Source organism: Mus caroli, unplaced genomic scaffold (genome assembly GCF_978045245.1).
Source record: "Mus caroli unplaced genomic scaffold, Mus_caroli_1 scaffold_12, whole genome shotgun sequence".
Lineage (NCBI taxonomy): Eukaryota > Metazoa > Chordata > Mammalia > Rodentia > Muridae > Mus > Mus caroli.
Genome location: NW_028227267.1, coordinates 41,692,219 through 41,714,667, shown reverse-complemented (window position 1 = coordinate 41,714,667; position 22,449 = coordinate 41,692,219). Strand labels below are relative to the sequence as shown.

At 41.3% G+C, this 22,449-nt stretch overlaps 1 protein-coding gene across 3 annotated transcripts in view; it reads left to right on the top strand.

Annotated features, from left to right (window-relative positions):
- Tmem260 (transmembrane protein 260) overlaps positions 1-22,449 on the top strand; it is a 65,711-nt gene that overhangs the window by 5,540 nt on the left and 37,722 nt on the right. For 2 of the 3 annotated variants that reach the window (XM_029468944.2, XM_021181987.2), the window contains exons 3-5: positions 234-385; positions 20,415-20,592; positions 22,047-22,160. In XM_029468944.2, the coding sequence (XP_029324804.1) occupies positions 234-385; positions 20,415-20,592; positions 22,047-22,160 (444 nt within the window). Of the gene's footprint in view, positions 1-233; positions 386-17,982; positions 18,124-20,414; positions 20,593-22,046; positions 22,161-22,449 lie in introns of those variants that run through there. The other variant, XM_085828585.1, reaches the window with a different exon arrangement.

Sequence of the window (22,449 nt, the reverse complement as noted above, 5' to 3'; positions counted from 1 at the left end):
TCTTTAGATCAGGTACCATAGGATATACAGGCCAGATCTCTTTAAAAAAGAAAAGAAAAAAAAACCTTATTAACAGCGATTACAGTAGGGAGCCACTGCCACTATTGAGACATTTAGGCATCTGCACATAGTCCTCTTGCTTGCCCGAAAAAAAAAGGGCTGCTTTTCAGTTAAAGCCAGTGTGACACATCTTTTTTGATGAGAGCATCTAACTGTTGCTTATTTTTCCATAGGTCGCCCATCCCCCCGGCTATCCGTTGTTCACACTGGTGGCTAGCCTGGCAATCACCGTCTTTCCATTTGGCTCCGTCGCCTACCGCGTCAATCTCCTCTGTGGCTTATTCGGGGCGGTAGCCGCCTCGCTCCTCTTCTACACCGTTTTCAGGTAAAGTGGCTGATTAGTTAACTTTGAGAAATTAAGAGTTGTGGGTTCCACGTGGCCAGCTTCAGACAGTAGTAAAATCTTTGGCTGCTTAGGTGGTGTCCCTCAGTCACGTGATTTCACCTCCTTACCCCTCAGATGTACAGGGTTGGCTCTGCTTTGTACAGTGTGGTGAGCGTGTCACCTGTTCATTGTCACACTTCTCTGGTTAGGCAGAACTAATGAGGTTTGTCATTTTACACAGATGAGGGTGGGCTGACTCAGCAACACCAAGCTTGTCTTAGAAGTGGTCAGTTCACCTAATTACTCACCATGCAGCTGACCCGCAGCTGCCTCTCAGGCTGGGCCTGATACCCAATTATATGATAAATATGAACGTAACTGCATGCTTTGGAAATGAGGCTGTTAACCAAGGAAATCACATTTGGGGTATGGTTTTAGTGAGGTTTCACATTGACCCACTGTAGCCCTCGGGGAGGGAGACAGAATAGATCCTGCTGACTTCTTTGATGGAGCCGATCATAGTTGGAAGCCACTATGCTTTTAACAGATTGGTTACTGCTCTAGAATATTGGTGAACTCATTTGCCTACTCTGTTTCTGTCTCCATTCTTAACTTAGCCTAAACATGTTTCCTAAGAGGATGATACCGAAAAAATACAAACTGTATTTTGTAGAAAATGGAGGGGAAAATCCTGCTTCCAAAAGCTTTTGTAAGCTTTCTTAAGTACATTACTACTACTACTACTACTACTAATAATAATAATCAAATGTAGTATAGCTTGAGTAAAACCCAGTTTCACTGATAATTTTGGCAGCTAGGATTTTTAAATTTTTAAAAATTTTTTGAATTTTTTATTGAAGTGGTAAAGCTAACATAATGATTCTAAAGTTTACTTTTAAATCTATTTGTAGAAAGGGTTCAGATCAACTCTTACAGTTTTGGTAATTTACTACATGTTATTCGTACCCTCGACCTGTCTGCATTTAATCTTACATTTTCACTGATAGTCCTTTAGCAAGCAGTGTGTGAAATAAGGGTTCTGCCTGGGTGCTATGAATTTTTTTTTAAAACTTGGAATAAGTTTGATTAAAACTATTTTTTGAGTCTCCTATGACTAAGTACCTACGAGTGTGTTCATTGAGAGGAATATTGATGTTTTTTCTTTTAAATATTTGAGTTGTAATTTGAAATTTAACCTGTTCAATATTGAAGACATTGAGTTACTAATTTTCACAAGGAACTTTTAAGATACACTTCAATACTATGAATTTGTGTGTGTATGTGTGTGTGTGTGTGTGTGTGTGTGTGCACACGCACGCGCGCATGCATGCTCTGAGGCAAGTAAGGCAGTTTGTGCTCTAAAACTTTTCATTTTTTCTCACATATGATTGATGCCATTCCACAGGAAGCCACTATTTTTAAAAAATCATATATAAAAACCTCTTAATCCAGATAGCTTTGGACAATAATTTCCCTTTACTTGCCCAGGTTAAAAATAGCTTTTCCCACTTCCTGTGCTTGAGCATCTGAGTGGAGGATGAGCAGCTTGCCATGTGACTCTGTGGTTTTATGCACAGCATCGTCCACGAATCCTTCCACTTGCTGACATTTTAAATCAGGAGTCTGATACTACGCAGCTGCAGCTGTCTCTCTAAGCAGCTCCACAGCCATAGGACTTGAGAAAAGTTGGTGTCTCCCTGAAAAAGAATCTAACAGCATCATTGCTCGAATACACTTTAATAGGAAAATACTTCATTATTTTGAATACAAATAACTGACAAGGTACACGTCCTTTGGGAACAACCCAGTTCAAGTGGCAAATTTGTTTTGTCAAACAATAGACACCCTTCAGAAAGGAGAAGCCATCTCTATGGTAATAGGACTAACAGTAGCCTATTGATTGAGTGGAAGAAGACATTATACAATGTCAGCTGGCTTGTTACAATTTCATTTGTTGTATGACCTGAACTTAACCTCTGAAACCTTTCCTCTGTGAGCATAAACCTGGCAGCAGGAGAGGGTCTGTGCAGCCACGAACGACACTGGTGGCTTTCCCAGTCCCGACACACAGGAAATATGTTCTTTTACAGGCTCCCTCCTCCCTCAGAAGCTGCTAGGGGACATTTCACTACTTTATTCATTTACAGACAGAATCCTCTTTCCGTTTCTGTGAATATTGAAGGGTTTTGATCCAGGAAGCAGTTTGCCTCTTTCTTCCCCCCAATACCTAGGAGAGAATTTCTCTACATGTGAGTTTGTGCTGACTGGTGTGCAGTAAATTAATTCTTTTAACAGGTTTAGGGTTTTTTTTTCAGGTAATTGTTCACGTAGCATTCACTATATTTAGCTCTTGGGGTGGACAGAAAGACCTTCTGTACCTTTTAAACAAAGAGTGTGTTTCAAAAGCAAATTTCTGTTTAAATGTGTTGATGTAAAAGGCTCCATTTTTTTTTTCAGTAAACATGGCTTAGCTTGAAAGAACAATTTATTCGTTGTTTCCAATTACTATGTAATCTTTGCTTTTTTTGCATCCTTCTCTTGCCTTTAAAAGCCCTAAGATATCATTAACACTTCACTTTTTGTCAGTCTTGCTAACGGCTGGCAGGACCTCATTTGTACTGATTTGCTCTAATGTAGAAGCACATGAGTAAAATAGCACACTAAAGCAATGCATGGAATTAGAAATGGTAACAGTGTGGCAACTCTGTGAGCAGCGTGCCCTTTGGGGCATGCTAAAGCGGGCATTTTGTAAAAAGGGATTTAATCTTTCATTTTAATGAACTAATACGCAGTTCATCCTTATATCTTTATATTAAGACTATGTAATTAAGTTAGTGTTTTAAAAGAACAGGGATTTTTCTTTTAAGCCCACTGAGGTAAATCATTTTTAAATGTGGTGGAATGTAATTTAAAGTATCCTATTTGTAATTCATAGATCCTATATGTGACTTTTTTAAAGTTATAGTAATTTAATCACAAATATGAATGCCACCTAACTTTTCTTACTATTTGAATTTCAAAGTTATTTGCCAGGAAACATCAAACTAATGCTATGTAGTGAACCAGGAAGAGGGCTAAGGCCATCATTGGCCAGCGGCTATGTCAAATACGTTTCCTAGGTGCTGCTTTCTATCATTTAAAGAGAAGGAAACACACAGACAGTGGTGTGCAAACACACTGTACCTCCGGAAGCTTTAGCTGTGTATAGTCTCCTGTCAGAGATTGTGTGGGGAGGTAAAAGGTAAGAAACGGATTCTTAGTAGCCTTGTAAGTCAGCCAGCAAGGATGATGGTGATGGTGGTGATGATGGTGGTGGTGATGGTGGTGATGAGGATGATGGTGGTTTCCAACTGTTAGTGGCCAGATGGAACTGCAGACAAATGCCTGCCCTGGTGGTTCTAGAGCACCCAGTGAGAAATGAAAGTAAAATACTTCTAGTTTTTATAACAACATTCTAAGATAAACCATCCACTAAATCAGCATACTTTCAGACATTCTAAAAGTCCCTGTTCTGGAAATTTATAAAAAGAAATCCACCAAGACCATAAGCACTGTGTGGTAAGAAATCAGACCTCTTAGTGTAGAATATGTTATGTGGACTATATATGTATTAATAATCAGTGATATGTTGGAACTACAAAGAAATTATCATCAAATTATAGCAGTAATAGTTGGGTATCTCCAGACAGGTTATTTTACGTCCATATTTTATGCATGGAATTTTGCCATATTTTTATATTGTCTATTTCTAAGCATTAATTCGCTGCTGAAATTAATTTGATTATAGTTTTGGAAAGTGCTTGATTCTAAGCAGTGTATCTGCTATTCTTACAGCTTCTACTAAGATGCCATTCAGTAAAGAATAGAAAACGAAAAGACCATACCTTGGAGAATGCAGAATCTCCTGCTTAAGGGACATTTGGATTTTCCAACTCAAAGACTGTTTTAGATTATTGCCATAGAGAGGATGTGCCGTACTTCCTAATTTCAGAAGTATCTATGCATAAGTAACAAGACATCACCAAGCTTCCGCACTTGGGCAGAATGGGAGTACCAGAGCATTCATTTCCTTTCAGGGGAATATCTGTCTTCATCCCTGGTTAATTGATCATATATTTTTCTCATACTTGTATTAAAATTGCATTGACTTTGGCTGGTTAAGCATATTAAGAGCCCGGTTCATTTGCATTTTCTTATAAGTTGAGGGACATATTAGGCTCAAATAGCAGTGCTTCATTTTGAAGGGAGAAAAGCAGGCCAAAACTCTTTTAAGACTGTAGAGTCTTTTCTGACAGCTAGTCAGAGTTAGAATTAGTTCAAGGAGATGTTAATAATGCACTGCCTGGCCTAATCCCTTTGATATCACCAGGTATCCTCCTGTTCATGGGTTAATTGCTTTAAAAGCGAAGGCAATATTCCGAGCGGTGGGCCGCTTCACCTTTTCACAGCTGTTACCATTGAGTGACAACTAAATCCCATGTGTAAGATGAGGAAGAGCTCAGTCTCCAATTGGGAGAAAATTTATGTAAACCGCAATCCCTTCAGAATGCGCGGAAGTCATAGACTTTCTTGATTTACTCTGCTTTTCCCAGAAAGCGCTATTGTTCACTTTCCTAAGTCCCATCAACCCTTTGTAGCAGAATATCACAGCGGCAGCAGATAGCTTGAAATATATAAATGCTATCATAGCTCTGATTAATAGCAGTGCTTATGAGTCAAGTCTGATAACAGCGCAGCTCTCCACTCAATTTCAGATACTGCTAATGGAATCTGTCTTCTCCAATTGTAATATGAGAAGGCCTAATTTGCCATGGAGCTTGGAGCTGTCACCAGTAGGGGATTGTGGGGTCAGATGGGAGCTGCCAGGTTTTTGCCCTGCAGCTTGTATCTCTCACTTTGAATAGAGCAGCCCCCTGCCTGCCAGTTAGCTGATAGGCCGCCGTGGGGCTTATGCCACTCTGTACAATAGGGAAGGGCTGCAGAGGCTGACTTTATAATTGTGAAGCTAGCTCATATTTCCACAGCTACTGTGCTGCATAATTTCTAATAAGTGGTTTTAACAAATGTCAGATTATGAAAAGTTTCCTCAATTACAAAAACTTATAAAACATTTAAATTGCTAAATCTGTTTCCTGCCGAGATCCTTGCTACTGGAGCTAGTCATCAGTTATTACTGGCCGGTAACTAATAGATGCACATATTTCTTAAAATTACAAATAAAACGGTAACTTGTAACTCACACAGACTTGCAGCTTTTCAGACTCACAGAGATAGATGATGACCTTAGAGAGTTGAATATTAAAATGCATTTCATAACTTCAGCTGATTCAGGGACTTAACATCACTTTCCTGTTTTCCGAGTTTGTTAGCGTTGGTGATGAAAGTAGCTTAATACCCTCCATGTGTGGGTTTTAATTATTTGGGTGCTTTGTGCTTACTTCCTGCACTTGCATCGTGTCAGTGTGGGAATGAGGCCACATCTTCCAAGTGTTCGGTTAAAAGGACTTCGGGTGTTGAGATAGAAGCCCTGGTCTGTGCCTTTGACAGTAATATGCTGGGATATACTTGGAGGCAGTTTCAGTTCAACTGCTGAACACCACGCATGCTATCAGGGCTGAGCAAGCTCGTTTCCAGGTGCTGTGTGTTTGAACTCACGTGGTCTGTGAGTGGGCCACTTTTTGAAGTAGGCGGCACCTCAGCAGGCATTGCTCTCATTGTACAAGCTCCTGGCATACGGGAGACAGTGGAACGCTACAGACTCATCCAGGGCTTCTGTCTAGGTTGTTTAGGTACGAGATAGTGAGGGACAATGAAATGAAATAGACTTTGTAGCTTTATTATATAGCTAGACTCAGGTTAATCTTTTTTGACTAAACATTTTATGGGGGTTGAGGAGGCATGTGCACGCCGCAGTGCACCTCTGGAGGTCAGAGAACAGCTTGAGGGAGTTGGTTCCTTCCCTTCACCATGGAGGTCTTGGAGCTCACATTCGGCTCTTGAGGTTTGTCCGCAAGCGGCTTTACCTGCAGAACCCTGGTGCTGGCCTGTAGACCTCAATTCTCACAGAAATTGATTGATTACATTTATTCATGGAAACTGTTCGTGATCTGATTTCTTCTGTTTTAGTTGTGCTATGTCATTTTTTTTCTTTCTGAAGGCTTTAAAATTTCCCCCCACTTTTCTATGGTTTTTAATTATGAATAACACGTGGTAGTTTTCCTTTAAAAGCATCCATAGTTATTACAGGCAAAAACAGTGGTCTTGATTGGCTCAGGAAGCGAAAGTAACCTTGGTATGGTTTTTTTTTCTCAGAAGTGGCAACACATTTTTTATAAAATATGGGATAAGGACTTACTTTCAAAGTTATTAGAGATGGGAAGATTATCATTTTTGAGGCCTAGTGGTAGTGGCTGAAGAGAGAAAACTTGAATATACTCGGTCCTCAGTTGCAGCTTTTTGTTCATCCAGTCTGAACCTGGCAGTATAAAGGTTTGGATCCCCTACCTATAGCAGAACACACTTGATGCTCAGAGATCATTTGCTACAGGAATGCTGACTGACAGCAAACGAAAGGGGTGTAGCAGGGCTTGGGTTTTCCTTCCCTGAAGATGCTGGTCTGACCATTCTCCACACAGCCTGGAGAGATGGAAAACCAGGACGTTGATTATGTGAATGAGCCAGAGGGAAACCTTCACGTCATTTTCACGACTAAAGCCTGGGAAGATAAGACTACAGGAGGATAAGAATGATACGTGTCGTGGGCAGTGGTGGCACATGCCTTTAATCCCAGCACTCTGGAGGCAGAAGCAGAGGCAAAGAGGCAGAGAGGCAGAGGCAGGCTGATCTCTGAGTTCGAGGCCAGCCTGGTCTACAGAGTAAATTTCAGGACAGTCAGAGAAATCCCATCTCAGAAAACCAAAACCAAAGACAGACAGACCGACACACAGAGAGGGGGTGGGGTGTGCAGTTGATCTAGCCTGAGTTAGCATACTTCCTTCCTCTGATCCACTGTGACTTTCTTGTTAGGAAGTGACACTGTAGTAATTTAGTAACCAGTAGTGTGTATATGCCGCTGCTCCCTGCCTGCTTCCGCTTCCACTTACCTGAAGTAGGAGCGCTCAGTGTCGGTAAAGCTAGTGCATCCCACGTGGGGTTGCGTGTATGTAGGTATCACTGGAGTCAAATGGATTCATGAATTTTATGAGGCATAGCAAATGTGTGCTTGGAACGAGTTTCAGGTTTCTGTTGCTGGCCTTCTGATCGAGGGTTAGACAAGTATGTGACTCTACATGAAAATCAAATACCATGGAGTGGAAAGGAAAAAGGCACTTTATCATCGATAGCAAATCTGTGTCAGTGCTATGAATTGAAACCCCCTGATTTATCCATTGAGTCAACAGAGGAATACTGTTCTGTCGGTGAGAAAACTACTGCACAATCAGTAACTTTCTCAGGAGCCCTCTCTAGGTCTCAAGGATGTTATGGACCAAAAAGAAAGTGGTTACGTGTTAACTGGAGAATGATGATGCCCTCGCTTGTTAGGATGGACTTTCTTAAAGCCCTCGCAGCTGCTCTCCTTCAATGGAGTGAATCTTCACTGAGAGTTATTCAGTGGAATTGAAAAGACTTGACATCCTTCCATACTGTCTCCATATGTCTGTCTGCGTTGGACAGAGCACTGCATTTGCCTAAACTGTGAACCACATGATTTTGTTGTTGTTGTTGTTGTTTTTGATACATCCCAACCACAGCTCCCTCCCTGGACTCTCCCATCCCCGTCCCCAAATCTCCTCCTCCTCTGTTTCCCTTCAGAAAAGAGCAGGCCTCCCAGGGATATCAGCTGAACACTGCATATCAAGATATAATAAAACTAGGCCCAAACCCTCATATCAGGCCAGATGAGGTAAGCCAGTAGGAGGAGAAGGGTCCCAAGAGCAGGCAGAAGAGTCAGAGACACCCTGACTCCTACTCTCAGGAGTCCCACAACAACAACCAGCTAACAACCATAACGTATGCAGAGGACCTAGCTACGAGCCATGCAGACTCTGTGAGCCCCTATGAGCCCTGCTTTGTTGACATCAGTGGACCCTGTTCTCCTGGTGTCCTTGACCCCTCTGGCTCCTACAATTCTTCCTCTCCCTCTTCCACAGGGTTCCCCAAAATCCAAAGGGACGGACCTGATGGAGACATCCAATTTGGTATCTCTCTCTGCCTAGTGTTTGGCTGTAAACCACGTGATTTTAGAGATAACCTGCCCCCCCCAAAAAAAATCAAGAAGATTCTTCTACTAGAAATATATCACATAATATGTTTATATATAGAATATGTTTATAAAAAATAAAACAAACTGGGCCTGACAGTACAGACCTATATATAATCCTAGCTATTCAGGAGAGTAGGATAGAAATACAGCAAATTCAAGGCCAAGTTACAGAGGCCTGGGATGTAGCTGAGTATGTTCAAGGACACTGGCTTCAATCCTCAGTAACACACACACACACACACACACACACACCCCGTCTCTCTGTTTCTGTCTCTGTCTCTCCCTCTCTGTCTCTCTGTCTCTCTCTCAAAAATAAAACTCAAAGAAGGCTGGACATACAGCTCAGTGGTGACTCACTTGACCACTGTATCTATAACCCTGTGTTCAAACACAACTACAATAAAAATAAAACAAAACGTACTTCAGTGACTTGAATCTGATAAGTTAAATTGTTGGTGTTTTTGCTTTTCTCTACTGGTATGACACCTTAGAATTAAGTATACCTCTTCAATAGTATAAAAACTTAGTTTTGGTTACTGGTGCTGATGTGTGGCTACCCTTTACAACATAGTGGTTGTTTTATTTAAGTGATCACAACAGTGGTGTTGAAAGTGTGTGATTTCTATATGGCTCATCAGGTTACACCTTTTTGTAAGTCACAGTAAATTCTAAAAATGTGTTGTTTATTTGAAGTAATTCTTTGACTTCACATTATAAAAAACTGGATTAATAAATACTATAGTTATCTCCTCACACAGTGTTAAACTGGAAAATTGTGCCTTTAGACTGTTGTCAGTATCTTAATGAGTCTATGATCTCCCTTGAACACCCTCCCTCCTGTGTACTGTTGGTGTAATCAAGTGTTATGAACTCGTCAGACATTTTTGTATGCCTTTTAGTTTTTACTAGATTTTAATGTCAGGATTCTAACTTAGCACATTATTAGCTGTATTTGCTTTTTTGGAAAGATTACTTACACATGTTTGTTCAAGAAAATGAAAGAAAAGTTGAGATAGGGTTTATGGATTGCCAAGTGGAAACACAATGGAACTGTGTATAGGTGTGTGTGTGTGTGTGTGCATGTGTGCAAGAGTGAGTGAGTGAGTGTAGGGGTGTATGGTGGTATCTATGTGTGCAAGTGTGAGTGGGTAAGTGTGAGTGAGTGTGTAGTGTGTGTCTATGTGTGCAAGTGTGAGTGTAAATGTGTGTGTGTGTGTGGTGTTATATGTCTATGTGGACATGTGTGCAAGTGTGAGTGTTTGAGTGTATATGTAAGTGTGTGTGAGTGAGTGTGTGGGGTGTGGGTGTGTCTTTGTGTACATGTATGCCAGTGTGAGTGTGTGTTTGTGTGTATGTGTGTGAGGGGTGTGTTTGGGAGCGGTTTTCCTGCACAAATGTCTGTGCACCCCATGCATACAGTGCCTGTGGAGGCCAGAAGAGTGTGTTGGGTGCCCTGGAACTGGAGTTATAAGTTGTTAGCTGCCATATGGGTTCTGGGAATCAAACCCATTTCCTTTGGATGAACATCCAGTTCTCTTAACCACTGAGCCATCTCTCTAGCCCAACAGTGGGGCTTTTAGTTAGGTAATAATAATAATAATTATTATTATTTTTATATTTATTATTATTATATTATTATATTATATTATTATATTATATATATTATATATAAATAATATATATTATATAATAATAATAATTATTATTATTATTATTATTATTATTATTACTATGTTAAATCATCAGTCTTTGGATTAGTGACAATTGTTTTGTCTTATTAGGGAAATATTCCTAGTTAATGTGCCATGTAGACTTTATGGGTAGTATATGATAGGTTGTTTTATTGGCTTAGATCAATAATTCATTTAAAAGTCATAGCCAAATATTAATACCAAACTAGACATCCTCCCTCCTTTTAAAAACAAAAACAAAACTAGGTTTTCTTACTTCACAGCCCAGACTGCCTTGAACTCCTGCTTCCGACTCCTGAGTGCTGGGATCATAAATGAGCACTCTCATGCCCAGTTTCCTTCCATTTGTTTTTGAAAGAAAGAATCCCTAGAAAGAAATTAGGACTGTTAAGTCATTGAGCAGTTATATATGCAGGAACATTTATTAATGACATTTTATTCTACATAATTTAGCCCAACTGAAAACATTACATGTTATAGCTTTGTGGGGCAGAGGAGGTATAGAGTGTGCTCTTATTCAAGGTTTTTCCTAAAAGAGATTTCTACTAACTCATCTAACCACCCACAAGCCATTCAACTAACTCATCTAGTCACTCACAAGCCACTCCCTCGTTGTTAGAAAGGATGACTCCAGGGCTCAGTCATCAAACAGGGCAGTGAATTCCATGGAGACTGGAGGACTTCAGGGAGGAGTTCCGTAGAGTCCTGAGCAGAGTCTTGTCACGTCTCTTCTTAACACATTTAAAAGCATGTCTACTCGGACAGTTTCACCATTAAGAGATTCGTGGCATCCTGTAGGAAAAGCTGCTGAGCTGTTAGAGTTTTTCTGCCTCCAGTGTGCTGTGCTTTATTGATATGGAGTGCTCATTGATACTTGATTCAGTAAAACAGACAATGGGAATGTTGTTGAACTTTGTCAAAACTTTGGGAAACGTAAGGAACTTTTTTACACATCTGTATGTGGAAGGCAGCGTAACTGTGAATCCCTGTATTTCTTATCCCCTTGGAAATATTTATTTTGTAAGTAAAGAATAAGTCGAGTAATATGAAAGACAAAGGTGCTCTTTACATAAATTATTTCCATAGTCTTCCCAAAAGAATATTTGAAGATTAAAGTACAGAATAATGAGAGGAGCGAGCATGCCTAAGCGTCTAGAAGCTGTATCCACATGGACATCATATTAATTTTTAAAAATCAATGTAACAAAGAAGGGACGCTTTAATTTTCTGCCTTACTTGTTGCCAGGATACCACTTTTTATAGTTTAAAGAACAAGCCTGCAGGGGTATGGTTCTTTTTATGTCTTTAGAATTATTTATTTTATTTTACAGGAATGAGTGTTTTGCCACATACATGCCTGGTTCACACAAAGTTCAGAAAAGGGCATTGAATCCCCTGGAACTGAATTTACTATGGTTGTGAGCCTCCATGTGGGTTGCTGGGTCCTCAGCAAGAGCAACAAATGCTCTTAATTACTGAGCTATCTATCCAGCCCCCAAGAGCATGGTTCCTAAAGGAAACAGAATTTACCCCAGACCTAAAGTATGCTTTGTTTTTGCAGTTAAAAGATTCTCTTCCCTATGTGGGCTTCGGGGTCAAACTTAAGTTATCAGTCTTGCAATCAGGCTTAACCACTGAGCCATCTTATCACACTAAGATTTCTCTCTAAAAATAATGGAATAATTACAAGCTTGATTTGAAAGTTGTTTTGTTGGGGTGTTGCTCAGTGGTAGAGAATTTGCCTAGCATATGCAAAGTCGTGGGTTCAATTCTCAATACTTCAAAAGGGAAAACAAAAAAGAATGAAAGAACATTTGCTAGGCTGAGGTGGAGGCAGTTAGAGCCATTGCTCTGTGGAGCCCATTCGAGGCTTAAGATTGTGTCTTAAATATAAAATACACAGTATGAAAAGCATTTATCTTCAAAAAAAAATCAAGTTGCTTTTCTCCAAACACACACACACCAGAGATGTGTGTGATTCACTTTTACATTGACATGGCTACCCAGTGGTATCAGTAGTCCAGATTTTTTTTTTTTTTTTTGCTTTGTAATATATTTTAAGTTACCCAATGGTTTCCTTACGTTTGATTGTTTACAATAAAGAGTTTCTATTTTTAAGAATCAATTATTTTTAGAAATACAAAAAAAATCTATGAAGTATCACTTAATACATTTAAATTATTGACCTCCTGGAGGACGGGCAACTACCCTAGTCTTAGTAAAAGTGTTTTAGGGAAAACTCCTTAGAAAACCTGGTGCCTTTATTGAGTTGTGAATAAAATATATAGTGAGTTAGCTAAGTAAAAGCAAGCTGTGCTCTAGAGAAAGAGACACAGAAGAAACCCAGAGCTGGGGAACCAGTCACTCTTATGGTTTGACCCTAATATGTCGCCCAAAGGTGGGTGTGGTAAAGACCAGCTGATGGGCATTAATTACTTTTAGCTAATTTACTTTTTGATATTTTTGTCCATATACGTAATATTTGGATCATACCCATGCCCCTGCATCACCTCCTCTTACCCTCTCGCCTTTCTCTGAACCCTTCTTTCCCACTGGTCCTGATGAAACACTCTGTCATCATCTGTGGCTCACCCCAGTGATGGGCTCACAGTGTGATGGCACTATCTGTAGGTGATGGGAGCTAGGCAGTGGACCTTGTAGGAGGAAGTGGGTCACTGGAGACAGCTGTTGAAAGCTCTGTCTCATCCCTGGCCTCTCTTGTCTGGCTGCCAGGAGGTAAGCAGCTTCCAGGACCATGCCCTTCTGCTGTGATGTTCTGCTTCAGTTTAGCCCAGAAACAGTGGGAAGAGGGGAGAGGTGGGGAGGGGAAGGGAGGAGTATGAAGGAAGAGGACAAGGAGAAGGAAGAGGAAATGGAGGAAGCAGGTGCATATAGGTTGAGAGAATCATTGCAAAGCTTGACTGTGATCATGACCTTCTATTAGGGTTGTGAAGGAAGAGGAACCATTAAAGGGTTGGGTGCCAACAGATGTAAGACAGAGTTTGTTTTGACTCCTTTACTCTGGTGGTGATGGTGGACATCACCTTAGAGTTTATCATGCTTCAGGATTGGCTTAAGCTCAGGGTGATTACTAATAGGCAGAATATGGCAGTTAATGATACAGATGGAAGGAGGTGTAGTTTAACAGTGATGGGGGGCTGGCTAGAGAGATGGCCTGGCAGTTTAGAGTGCTTCCTGCTCTTGCAGATGGCCCAGGTCTGACTCTCAGCATCTACATGGTAGCTCACAGCTGTCTGTAACTCTAGTTCCAGGACCCTGACAACCCCTTTGACCTCCATGGGCACTGTATGCATTTGATACACATATGCATGGCAAACATTCCATACACTTAAAATAAAAATAAATATTTTTAAAAAGTATTTAGGAAGTAAAATCAGCAACTTGTAAAGTGTTCGGCAGGGAGAGAGGAAGAGTAAATGTTGACCTTCATTCCACTCAGATAACCAAAGTAAATAATGAAAACCATGAAGTAGACAATAAACTAGCAGGAGCTGTGAATGGCGGGGGAGGGTGGGGTGAGAGGTTCATTTTGTTCAGGTTGGCATTAACTGACTTGCAATACCAGATGTGGGATAACAGGGTAGTCAGTTGGACATACGTAAGTTTGAAACTAAGGGGTGACGTGAAGACACTGACATTATAGCAAACACCAGTGTTAGGAGTTCACGGGGGGGGGGGGGGGAATGGAAACATTGAGAGAAAACACAAAGGAAGATGTGGGACTATATAAGGAGGAGCAGGGAGTGTGGGGTCCCACATGCCAATCTTACAGAGTGGGCCTCGAAGAGTTACACAGCAATGGACCAAACGGTAGAGGACCAGAAAGCCCATTGTCACTGTGGGGGGGGGGGTATGGGTGGCGGTGGTTTGCAGTAGTGAACTGGGGGATGGGGGATGGGGGGAAACCAAGGCAGATAAGGCAGGTGCTGAGTCCAGCCAGGGCCCTGGAATGACTTCTTGAATGCATCCCAAGGCCAGATTGCATTTAGTTAGAGTGTCTGCTGCACTGTGGTAAGATGAAGCAGGAAGGGCCAGGGAAGGAGGATTTGAGCCATGTAAGCAGGCTGCTACCAGGCAGAGACAGTGAAGGACTCCTCTCCAAAGCTATAGACAGTCCTTGTCCTCTCCAAAGCTGTGGACAGTCCCCGTCCTTATCCTGACTGGCTGGTTGGTAGACAGCTCTGGCTCCACTTGCCATGACTAGAGTAGAGGGCCCATCTCTTCACAGCCATGTTAACCTTGGCTTTCAGGACAAAGTTTAACTTTTATAAAAAACCTTAGAAAGTTGAGGATTGCCTCTTTACTCTTTGCTACAGTGAGATGCCTCAGTAAGAGTCCCAGTGTTAGTAACTGGCCCACTCCAGCCTCTAACAATTGTATACTTTGTTTTCCAACATGATTCCTACCACACTTTACATTTCATTTGGCTGTTTCTCATGACCCACAGTGAGCTCAGCCTTTTGCTCTACATGTTTAGTCCCCAGCCTTTCATGACTGCCTTTACATCCTGTCTAGCCAGTTCAGTTTCCATCCCCTTCCCTTTCCCACTTGAACTGTGGCCTTGTCCTCCTGCCCTTCCTCTCAAGGCTTGGTCCACTGCTGCTACTCCATAGCTATAGGTCCTACAGTCTCCAACCTCAGCTGCAGTTCCTCCTCTGTCACTGTCTACAAAGCCTTGTGTTCAGTTGGGCATGTAGCTTAGCAGTGGGGCACTTGCTTAGCAAGCAGCAGGCCCTTGGATCAAGCTCTAGCACATTGTGTACATGAGTGTGTGTGTTTCTGTGAGTGTGTGAGTGTGCATGTGTGTATATGCATATGTGAGAGTGTGTGTGTTTGTGTGTGTGTGTGTGTGTTTGGGGCAATCTTGTATGTATCACTCCTGAGTGCTAGCCTTTCTCACAGGAGGTATGTCAAATTACCCCCTTTTCTTAATCTACCATTTCATGCATGTTGTAAAATTATGCAGTCAGTAATACTGATCTTGAATCTTAGCATAAAAACAGTGTTGCAATACGTGCATTAGAGTCTTGCATTGTTGGTGCACATTTTTAATTATAGCTCTCAGGAGGCAGAGGCAGGCAGATCTCTTAGTTCAAAGCCATCAAAAAAAAATGAGGAAAAAATAGGCATTTTAGGGGAAATTCGGGATTTGATTCATAAAATGTTGTTGAAATCAAAGAAATGCATATAGATTCAGCCTATATAGATTATTTTATGAAAAATAAAATTAATAGTTCTCCAAAATGTTCAGCATTCTACCCTTTCATCCTTTGGGGTTTTTAAAGACATGATCCTGTGCAGCTCATGCTTGCCGGGAACTAACTATGGAGCCCAGCTGGCTTCTTGAGTCATGACTCTCCTGTCTCCACCTCCTGAGTGCTGGGATCATAGCTCTGTGCCATCATGCCTGGCAAAGCCTATGGCGGAATATGTACAGAGATCATTAAAGAGACCTTAAAAGCCAGCTGTGGTTACACACATAATTCCAGGAATCCGGGGCAGATCACAGATTCAGAGGCCAGCCTGAGCTACATGAGAACCTGTCTCAAAAAGACAAAAGAGCCCCGCACAACTTCCTCCACATAGATATGGACTTCCTCTTCTCCACTATCTACACCGTTTTCTCATAGTTGGACTGGGGAAAAAATGGCAATTGTAATAAAGGGGAATTGTGTCTTGTGGGCATTCTTGGTTGCAACCATTTGACTGGCTATGTTTAGTAGAAAAGAAATATATTTTTAAAGAGTCAAGGTTAGGTAAGATTTAATCACCTTTAATCTCAGTACTTGGAAGCAGAGGCAAGCGTATCTCTGTGAGTTCAAGGTTGGCCCAGTGTACACAGAAAGTTTCAGTTGAGCCAGAGCTACATAATAAGACCATGTCTAAAACCACAAAAGATGCTGAGAAGAGCTCTACAGTTTGATTTAAAAGAACAAGTGACCCAAGAATTTTTTAGAATTGGGACAGGGCCAATGAAGTGGCAGAGACGGCAGAAGTATGCAAATGACAGACAGACAGAAGAAAGATGCATGGTGTCTTTAGGATATCAATTACTCGACACATACTAGACTGGCTTGAATTACAAATTCAGATGAGAATGCTGGGCAGCATGGCGCATCCTTTAATTCCAGCTCTGGGGAAGCAGGGGTATGCAGATCTATGAGTTCAAGGCCAGCCTGGTCTCCAGAGTGAGTTCCAGGACAGCCAGGACTATGAAGAGAAACCCTGTCTGGGAACAACAGAATTGGACTATAGGTGCTCGTTGGAATGGAAAAACCCAGCCTCTCATGCTCTGCTGCTGAGAAACAGACAGTTAAACGGCCCATTGCCTTCCGTCTTCAGCTTTAGAGTTTCAGCCCCAGATCTGTTAGCTTAAACTCGGAGCAAGCTTCTCAGATGCTAAAGATGAAGATTATAGATTTGACTTCTGTCGCTGTTTTTATAGAACGTGCTTCCTTTTTCATCTATAACTTCACTCAACAGTTTCAGATATTATTTCTCTGGCGCTGAGGACAAGTTAGTGCAGGAGGATACAGTTTATTGCAAACCACCCTGATCTGAGGTTGGAGCATTCAGATTTTGCTGGCATGAGGTCAATGTTCAGGAAAAGCCATACCTAAGCATCAGTGAGTCTAAGGTGACTAGATAGGTTTTCTTAGTGACGCCAATAATGTTACCTTGTTTTGTTCAATAATTCAATCCTGTGAAATATCTGAAAGAGCAAATAGCAAGAGTTCCTAATTCTAGTGACTGGCATAGTCAGTTCAAATGTGTCTGGTATCTTGAGCCTAACAATATAGATATAAAACCATTGCACATTAGGGGATCTTGGGCTTTCTTCCTGGGAATTTATTAATATCAGTAATATCAGTCTCTTTGATTCTACTTAATTGAACATCTGGTAGTTTAAACTTTGACAAACTTTTCTTCTAGAAAAAGTATATTTAAACCTGTGAACAGAGGTTTTGAATACAGTTTAGCCTTACACAGTGGTAGTTGTTTTAATGTAATGTGGAAACACACACAATTCTAATAACTATGAAAACTTTATTCTGGTTCATTCCTCATTCCAGAAGGTACACATTTAATCAAGATACAATTTTCCACTAATCCAGAATAATTCATTTCATATTAAAACCCAAATGCCTGTCTTTGAATCCACAACACAGCAGCACAGGCAGCAGGCTACAGTGTGAATGCTGGTCCAGCCATGAGTTACTACAGGATCTTGGAAAAATAACCTGACCCGCCTGGGTCCCAGTTTCTTTGTTTGAAAATAAACATTATTACTCTTTAAACCTATTGTGTTTATGGCACAAAATGATGGGTTTTGTAGTGACAGTTGCATGCAGGTGTAGCAGGACATTTTGAGCTTACCTCTTCTTATTATTCTCTTCTGCCCCGCCCCCATCGTTCCCCCTCTGGTTTTAAGTCCTTGTGATTAATTAATCAATTAATTAGGTTTTTTGAGACAGGGTTTCTTTATGTAGCCCTGGCTGTACTCGAATTTTCTTTGAGACCAGGCTGGTCTTGAACTCAGAGATCGGCCTGTCTCTGCCTCCTGAGTGCTGGCATTAAAGGCGTGTATCATCATGCCTGGCTGCCTTTTTTTTTTTATATTTTAAGTCTAAAATTCGACATAAAAGAAAATGTGGTATATTTCTGGGCTTAACTTATTTTGTTTAACACAATAGCATCAGTCCCAACATTTTCTGCAAGAAGAGGATCCCATTCTTCTGTACAGCTGATTACCACTCTGTTGGGTACGTGAGCCATCTTCCTGTGTCATTCATGCAGTGACAGGTGTGTAGGCTCAGTCCTCTGCTTAGGAGCTGTGCGGGTGTCACAGACGTTGATGTCTATGTCATTTCAAATTTCCAGTTTCTGAGGAACGTCTGACTGTACTGACATTCCTACCTAGTGTAGAGGGGACCCTTCTCAGTGTTTGTTGTTGTTATTTTTACATTATAATCAATGTCAAGGTGAGAGGAAATCTCATATAATCTTAATTTGTTTTCTGTTAATGGTGAGCACCTTGTCATAACTTATTGGCATTTGTACTTCACGTAAGGATCCTTCGCTTCATTTGCCCACTTATTGATCATTATCTAGACTATACAAAGAACTTTTAAGAAATGGATTTGTTTCTGACTCACTGTAACCTTACTGCTGGGTCTGTCATTTCCCCCAGGGTGCTAATTTATGTGTTAACTGGAGGAAGGATGCTTGTGTCTTATGACAACTTTCCAAAATTGAATTTGATAGATGAGACTAAAGTTCTATTAAAATGTTATAAAGCCAGCTGTGGTGACACATACCTATGATCCCAGAAGTTAAAAGATGGGGGCAGGAGGATTATGGTGAGTTTGAGGGTATCCTGGGCTACATAGTGAGACCCAATTTTAGAAAACAAAACTCAGAAATGCTTTTAATGCTAATCTACTCTTTCCTTGTTTCCTTTGTATGTTTGGAACAAGGTGCTTCTATATAAACGAAATAGAAGATAGAGGTGTTCAGAGATGGACTAGAGCCCTGAGAACTGAAGAGAAGTTAGTGAGAGTATAGAGGAAGGAGAAGGGAGGACTCGTACTGAGGGTACAACATGAGTCCTGGTGTGTGCTGGGCATGGCATGCCACATGAGGGAGGCACACAGCTAGCCTGCAGAGATCATGATGCTGGTGTTAGCCACGGGATGGGGCCCAGTACATTGGAAGACTGGATTCCAGGCTGACTCATTCATGGCAACATTCAGTGAACTGAACCCAGGTCCTCTGGAAGAACAGTAAGCATGCTTTCTTCCCGCTTTCCCCTGCTGACAGGGTTTCTTTCTGTAACCCTGGCTGTCTTGGAACTCCTTGAACTCAGAGACTCACTTGCCTCTGCCTGGGATTGCTTTATACAAAGTAAAGACAAATTGTGTTTTTCTAAAGAGGCAGATGGGAATGTAAAGTTCAACAAATGTAAAGAATCAAAGGGCACATCTGGAAACAAACTGTTCACTCCTTGAATATCAGCAAGGGCCATCCCGTGACTCCCTGGGGACTCTGCACTTTAATTCTGAGCGCCAGGATTAAAGGTGTGCACCACCACCAGTAAGCAGCCTTAACCACCGAGCTCCGGTGTTGAAATTTTATTTTACCTTTTTTTTAATTGAAATTACCTCATATTTTTATACAAAGCAAAATATCTGAAAACTAATAACGTAGAGCAGTTAGTATCAATTGCTAGGCCTAGTAAGGGTTACTGGCTCTCCTAGTATTGAGATACTTAGTGATGGCCAATGGATTTCCAAAACTCCTGAAATACTCAGTCATTGTTTTAAACTTTGTAGTTGTAGATTTATAGCAAGGTGGGAATTATTCTGGCTGGATATACACTAGTGTTCGGTCATGTGACCAGTCACAAATGTAGGTGCATTAAGGTGCAGAGCCCCCATGGAGTACTGCATGGCTCTTGTTGATATTCAGGGAGTAAACAGTTGGCAGGTATAGCCTTTGATTCTTTACATTTGTTGAAATTTACATGCCCATCTGCCTCTTTAGAAAAATATAATTTATCTTTACTTTGTCTAAAACAAAAAAATAAAAGTTAGAAATTAAGAACAAAGCTGTACAAGATCTTAACATGGTCAGATGCTTTGACCAAGACCTCCATGGTCACACCAGGAGATAGGGTAGATAAGCATTCTATGGGAAGTGATGATTGAAGTAAGTAGGTGTTTTGCCTTTTGTTAAGCATTACAGTTTCAGCTAGTCCATTTGTGGCTGTTCAGGAATGCCCCAGGTTTATCTGTAGCCATCTCTCTAGGTTGTCTGACCTGGCTCAGGTCCTAGCACTCGATCTGAGAAGTCAACCCTCTGTCCACAGGCTTGCTGACTTGTTGACAGGTGGGCTTCCTAACTGAAATCTGTTGGAATTGTCATATGAAGAATGTGTTGGTTCCAGCGTGTTGGGAGAGGGCTGGGCAATTGTCATCACTTCTGCTGGTAGTTTCTGAAAGAGGAGTCAGCTCCTTTTGTTCCGAGAGAGATTTCATGTTATCTGTGTTTGCAGGCTTTCTGGCTCACATGCTGGAGGAATTCTTGCTGCGGGGGTGTTTTCATTTTCTCGCCTAACATGGCAGTGGTCCATTGCAGCTGAGGTTTTTAGCTTAAACAATCTGTTCGTGGGGCTGCTCATGGCGCTTACTGTGCGTTTTGAGGAGGCAACAGCCGCAAAGGAGAGATCAAAGGTAAGCTATTTTGATCAAAGTGAAGTCGGGGTTTGTTTCAATATTTAGGCAGCAATGTATTTCTTTTTAACTTTGGTTTAGACCACACTCATCTATTCTGAATCCTGTCAGGGGTAGTCTGGCCGGGTGGAGAGACTGTCACACTCAGACCCTTTGCTAGGAGTGGAACCATGGTAGCTCTCAAGTATGGGACTTTCTTTCCCCTGCTAAAGAGTTCAGAAGGGTTTGCAGAATGAGATTATGGAATGTCTAGTGAGTCCTGGGGGAAGAATGTGTTTGGTTTGTACACCACTGTGTGTGTGTGTGTGTGTGTGTGTGTGTGTGTATTGTGAGGCCAAACTGTGGATGGACCACCTTAAGGTAAATTCAATGGTAGTACATTGATTCTTTATTAATTACATGAAAGATCACAGTTATAAGTTATTTTTAGCCAGAAGAAGAGCATCAAATGTAAAAACCCAAGCAGTTCAGAGATCACCACCACAGTCATCTGCAGTGTGAAGGAGCGTTGTCTTCTAACTGCTTCTAAGCCTCTGTGCCTTAGAAAGGCTACATCGTCTTAGTAAAGGGCAGCTTGCTGATAGAGTTTGGAAAGAGGATATCATAGATTATTTGTGGTTCCCATAACTCTTCATGCTATTAGAGTGCTTTGTTTAAAACAACCTTCTTTTCTGATTCTGTTAAAGAAAAGCACATGATACATGCACGGATACCATGTACTCGTTTGGGGACATAAGCAGGCTTTCTTGCGTTCAGCCATAGGGACCATGGTAGCAGGCTTAACTCCAAATACGAAGAAAAGTAGAAACTTATAGCCAAGGAGCTGGCAGCGAGTCAGGGAAGAATCCTGACAGGAAGCAGAGAAAGAAAGGGAGATTTGGGTCAAACCAAATTCTCTTGAGGGAGCAGGCCCCCAGTGATCTGTGGCGCTGTGGAAGATGGGATGTGGGGCCTGGGGGCGCTCAGGATCTGCTCTGCGATTGGACAGTGAAGAATCATTCAAAGGGGCCTAATTGGTGTGCTTAAGGAGAGACTATTACGTATGAGACAACTACATGTTCAGTAGCAACTAAAAGCCTCCTATGAGATAACCAAAGTTCTAAATAAAATCTTATTTATTTAGTAGGGTAAATCAGAATTGTTGAATTTTAGTGACAGATTTCAGTTAAGAATGATACAGTACCCTGTTACTGGTAGTCATTGTAAGGGGCTTCCCAGGAGTCACTTTGAAGATAGTCTTAAGGTCAAACTGGAGGGTTTTATGAGACTGGGGGAAAATTACCCAAAACAACCACTTGATAAATATTAGTGTCTATATTAGCATGGCTGTTAGCGTCTCAGGGTTTGGCTCTGAGGTGGCACACAGAAGCTGTGCACGTGTGTTGAGGGCTTTTTACTGTTATGTTTAGAGTTTTGGGTAAAGATTTGACTTAGTGTTTCTTTTTCGTTCTCAGATAGCAGCCATTGGTGCTTTCTCGTGTGGCCTCAGCTTGTGTAATCAGCACACAATAGTCCTCTATATATTATGCATAATACCCTGGATTCTTTTCCGACTTCTCAAAGAGAAGGTAGGTTTATTTTTTTAATTATAAAAGTTAAAATTCATACTATTTCACATAGGTTCAGTTCAACATTTGTGTTATTTAAAAATTTAGGGCTTCAGTGTTTGTTGAGTTTTATGTAAAGCATAAGTGACCCGAGGCTTTAACAATATTGACTTTAAAAAGAGGATTTACAGAATTATGCAGTATTGATTATGGTGGTGTCTGGCTGACTCCATAATCTTCCTCATGATTGTTGACAGCGCCTCAGTGCACAGGGGCAGCAGGGACTGGGAGCAGCAACATCACGTTTCCT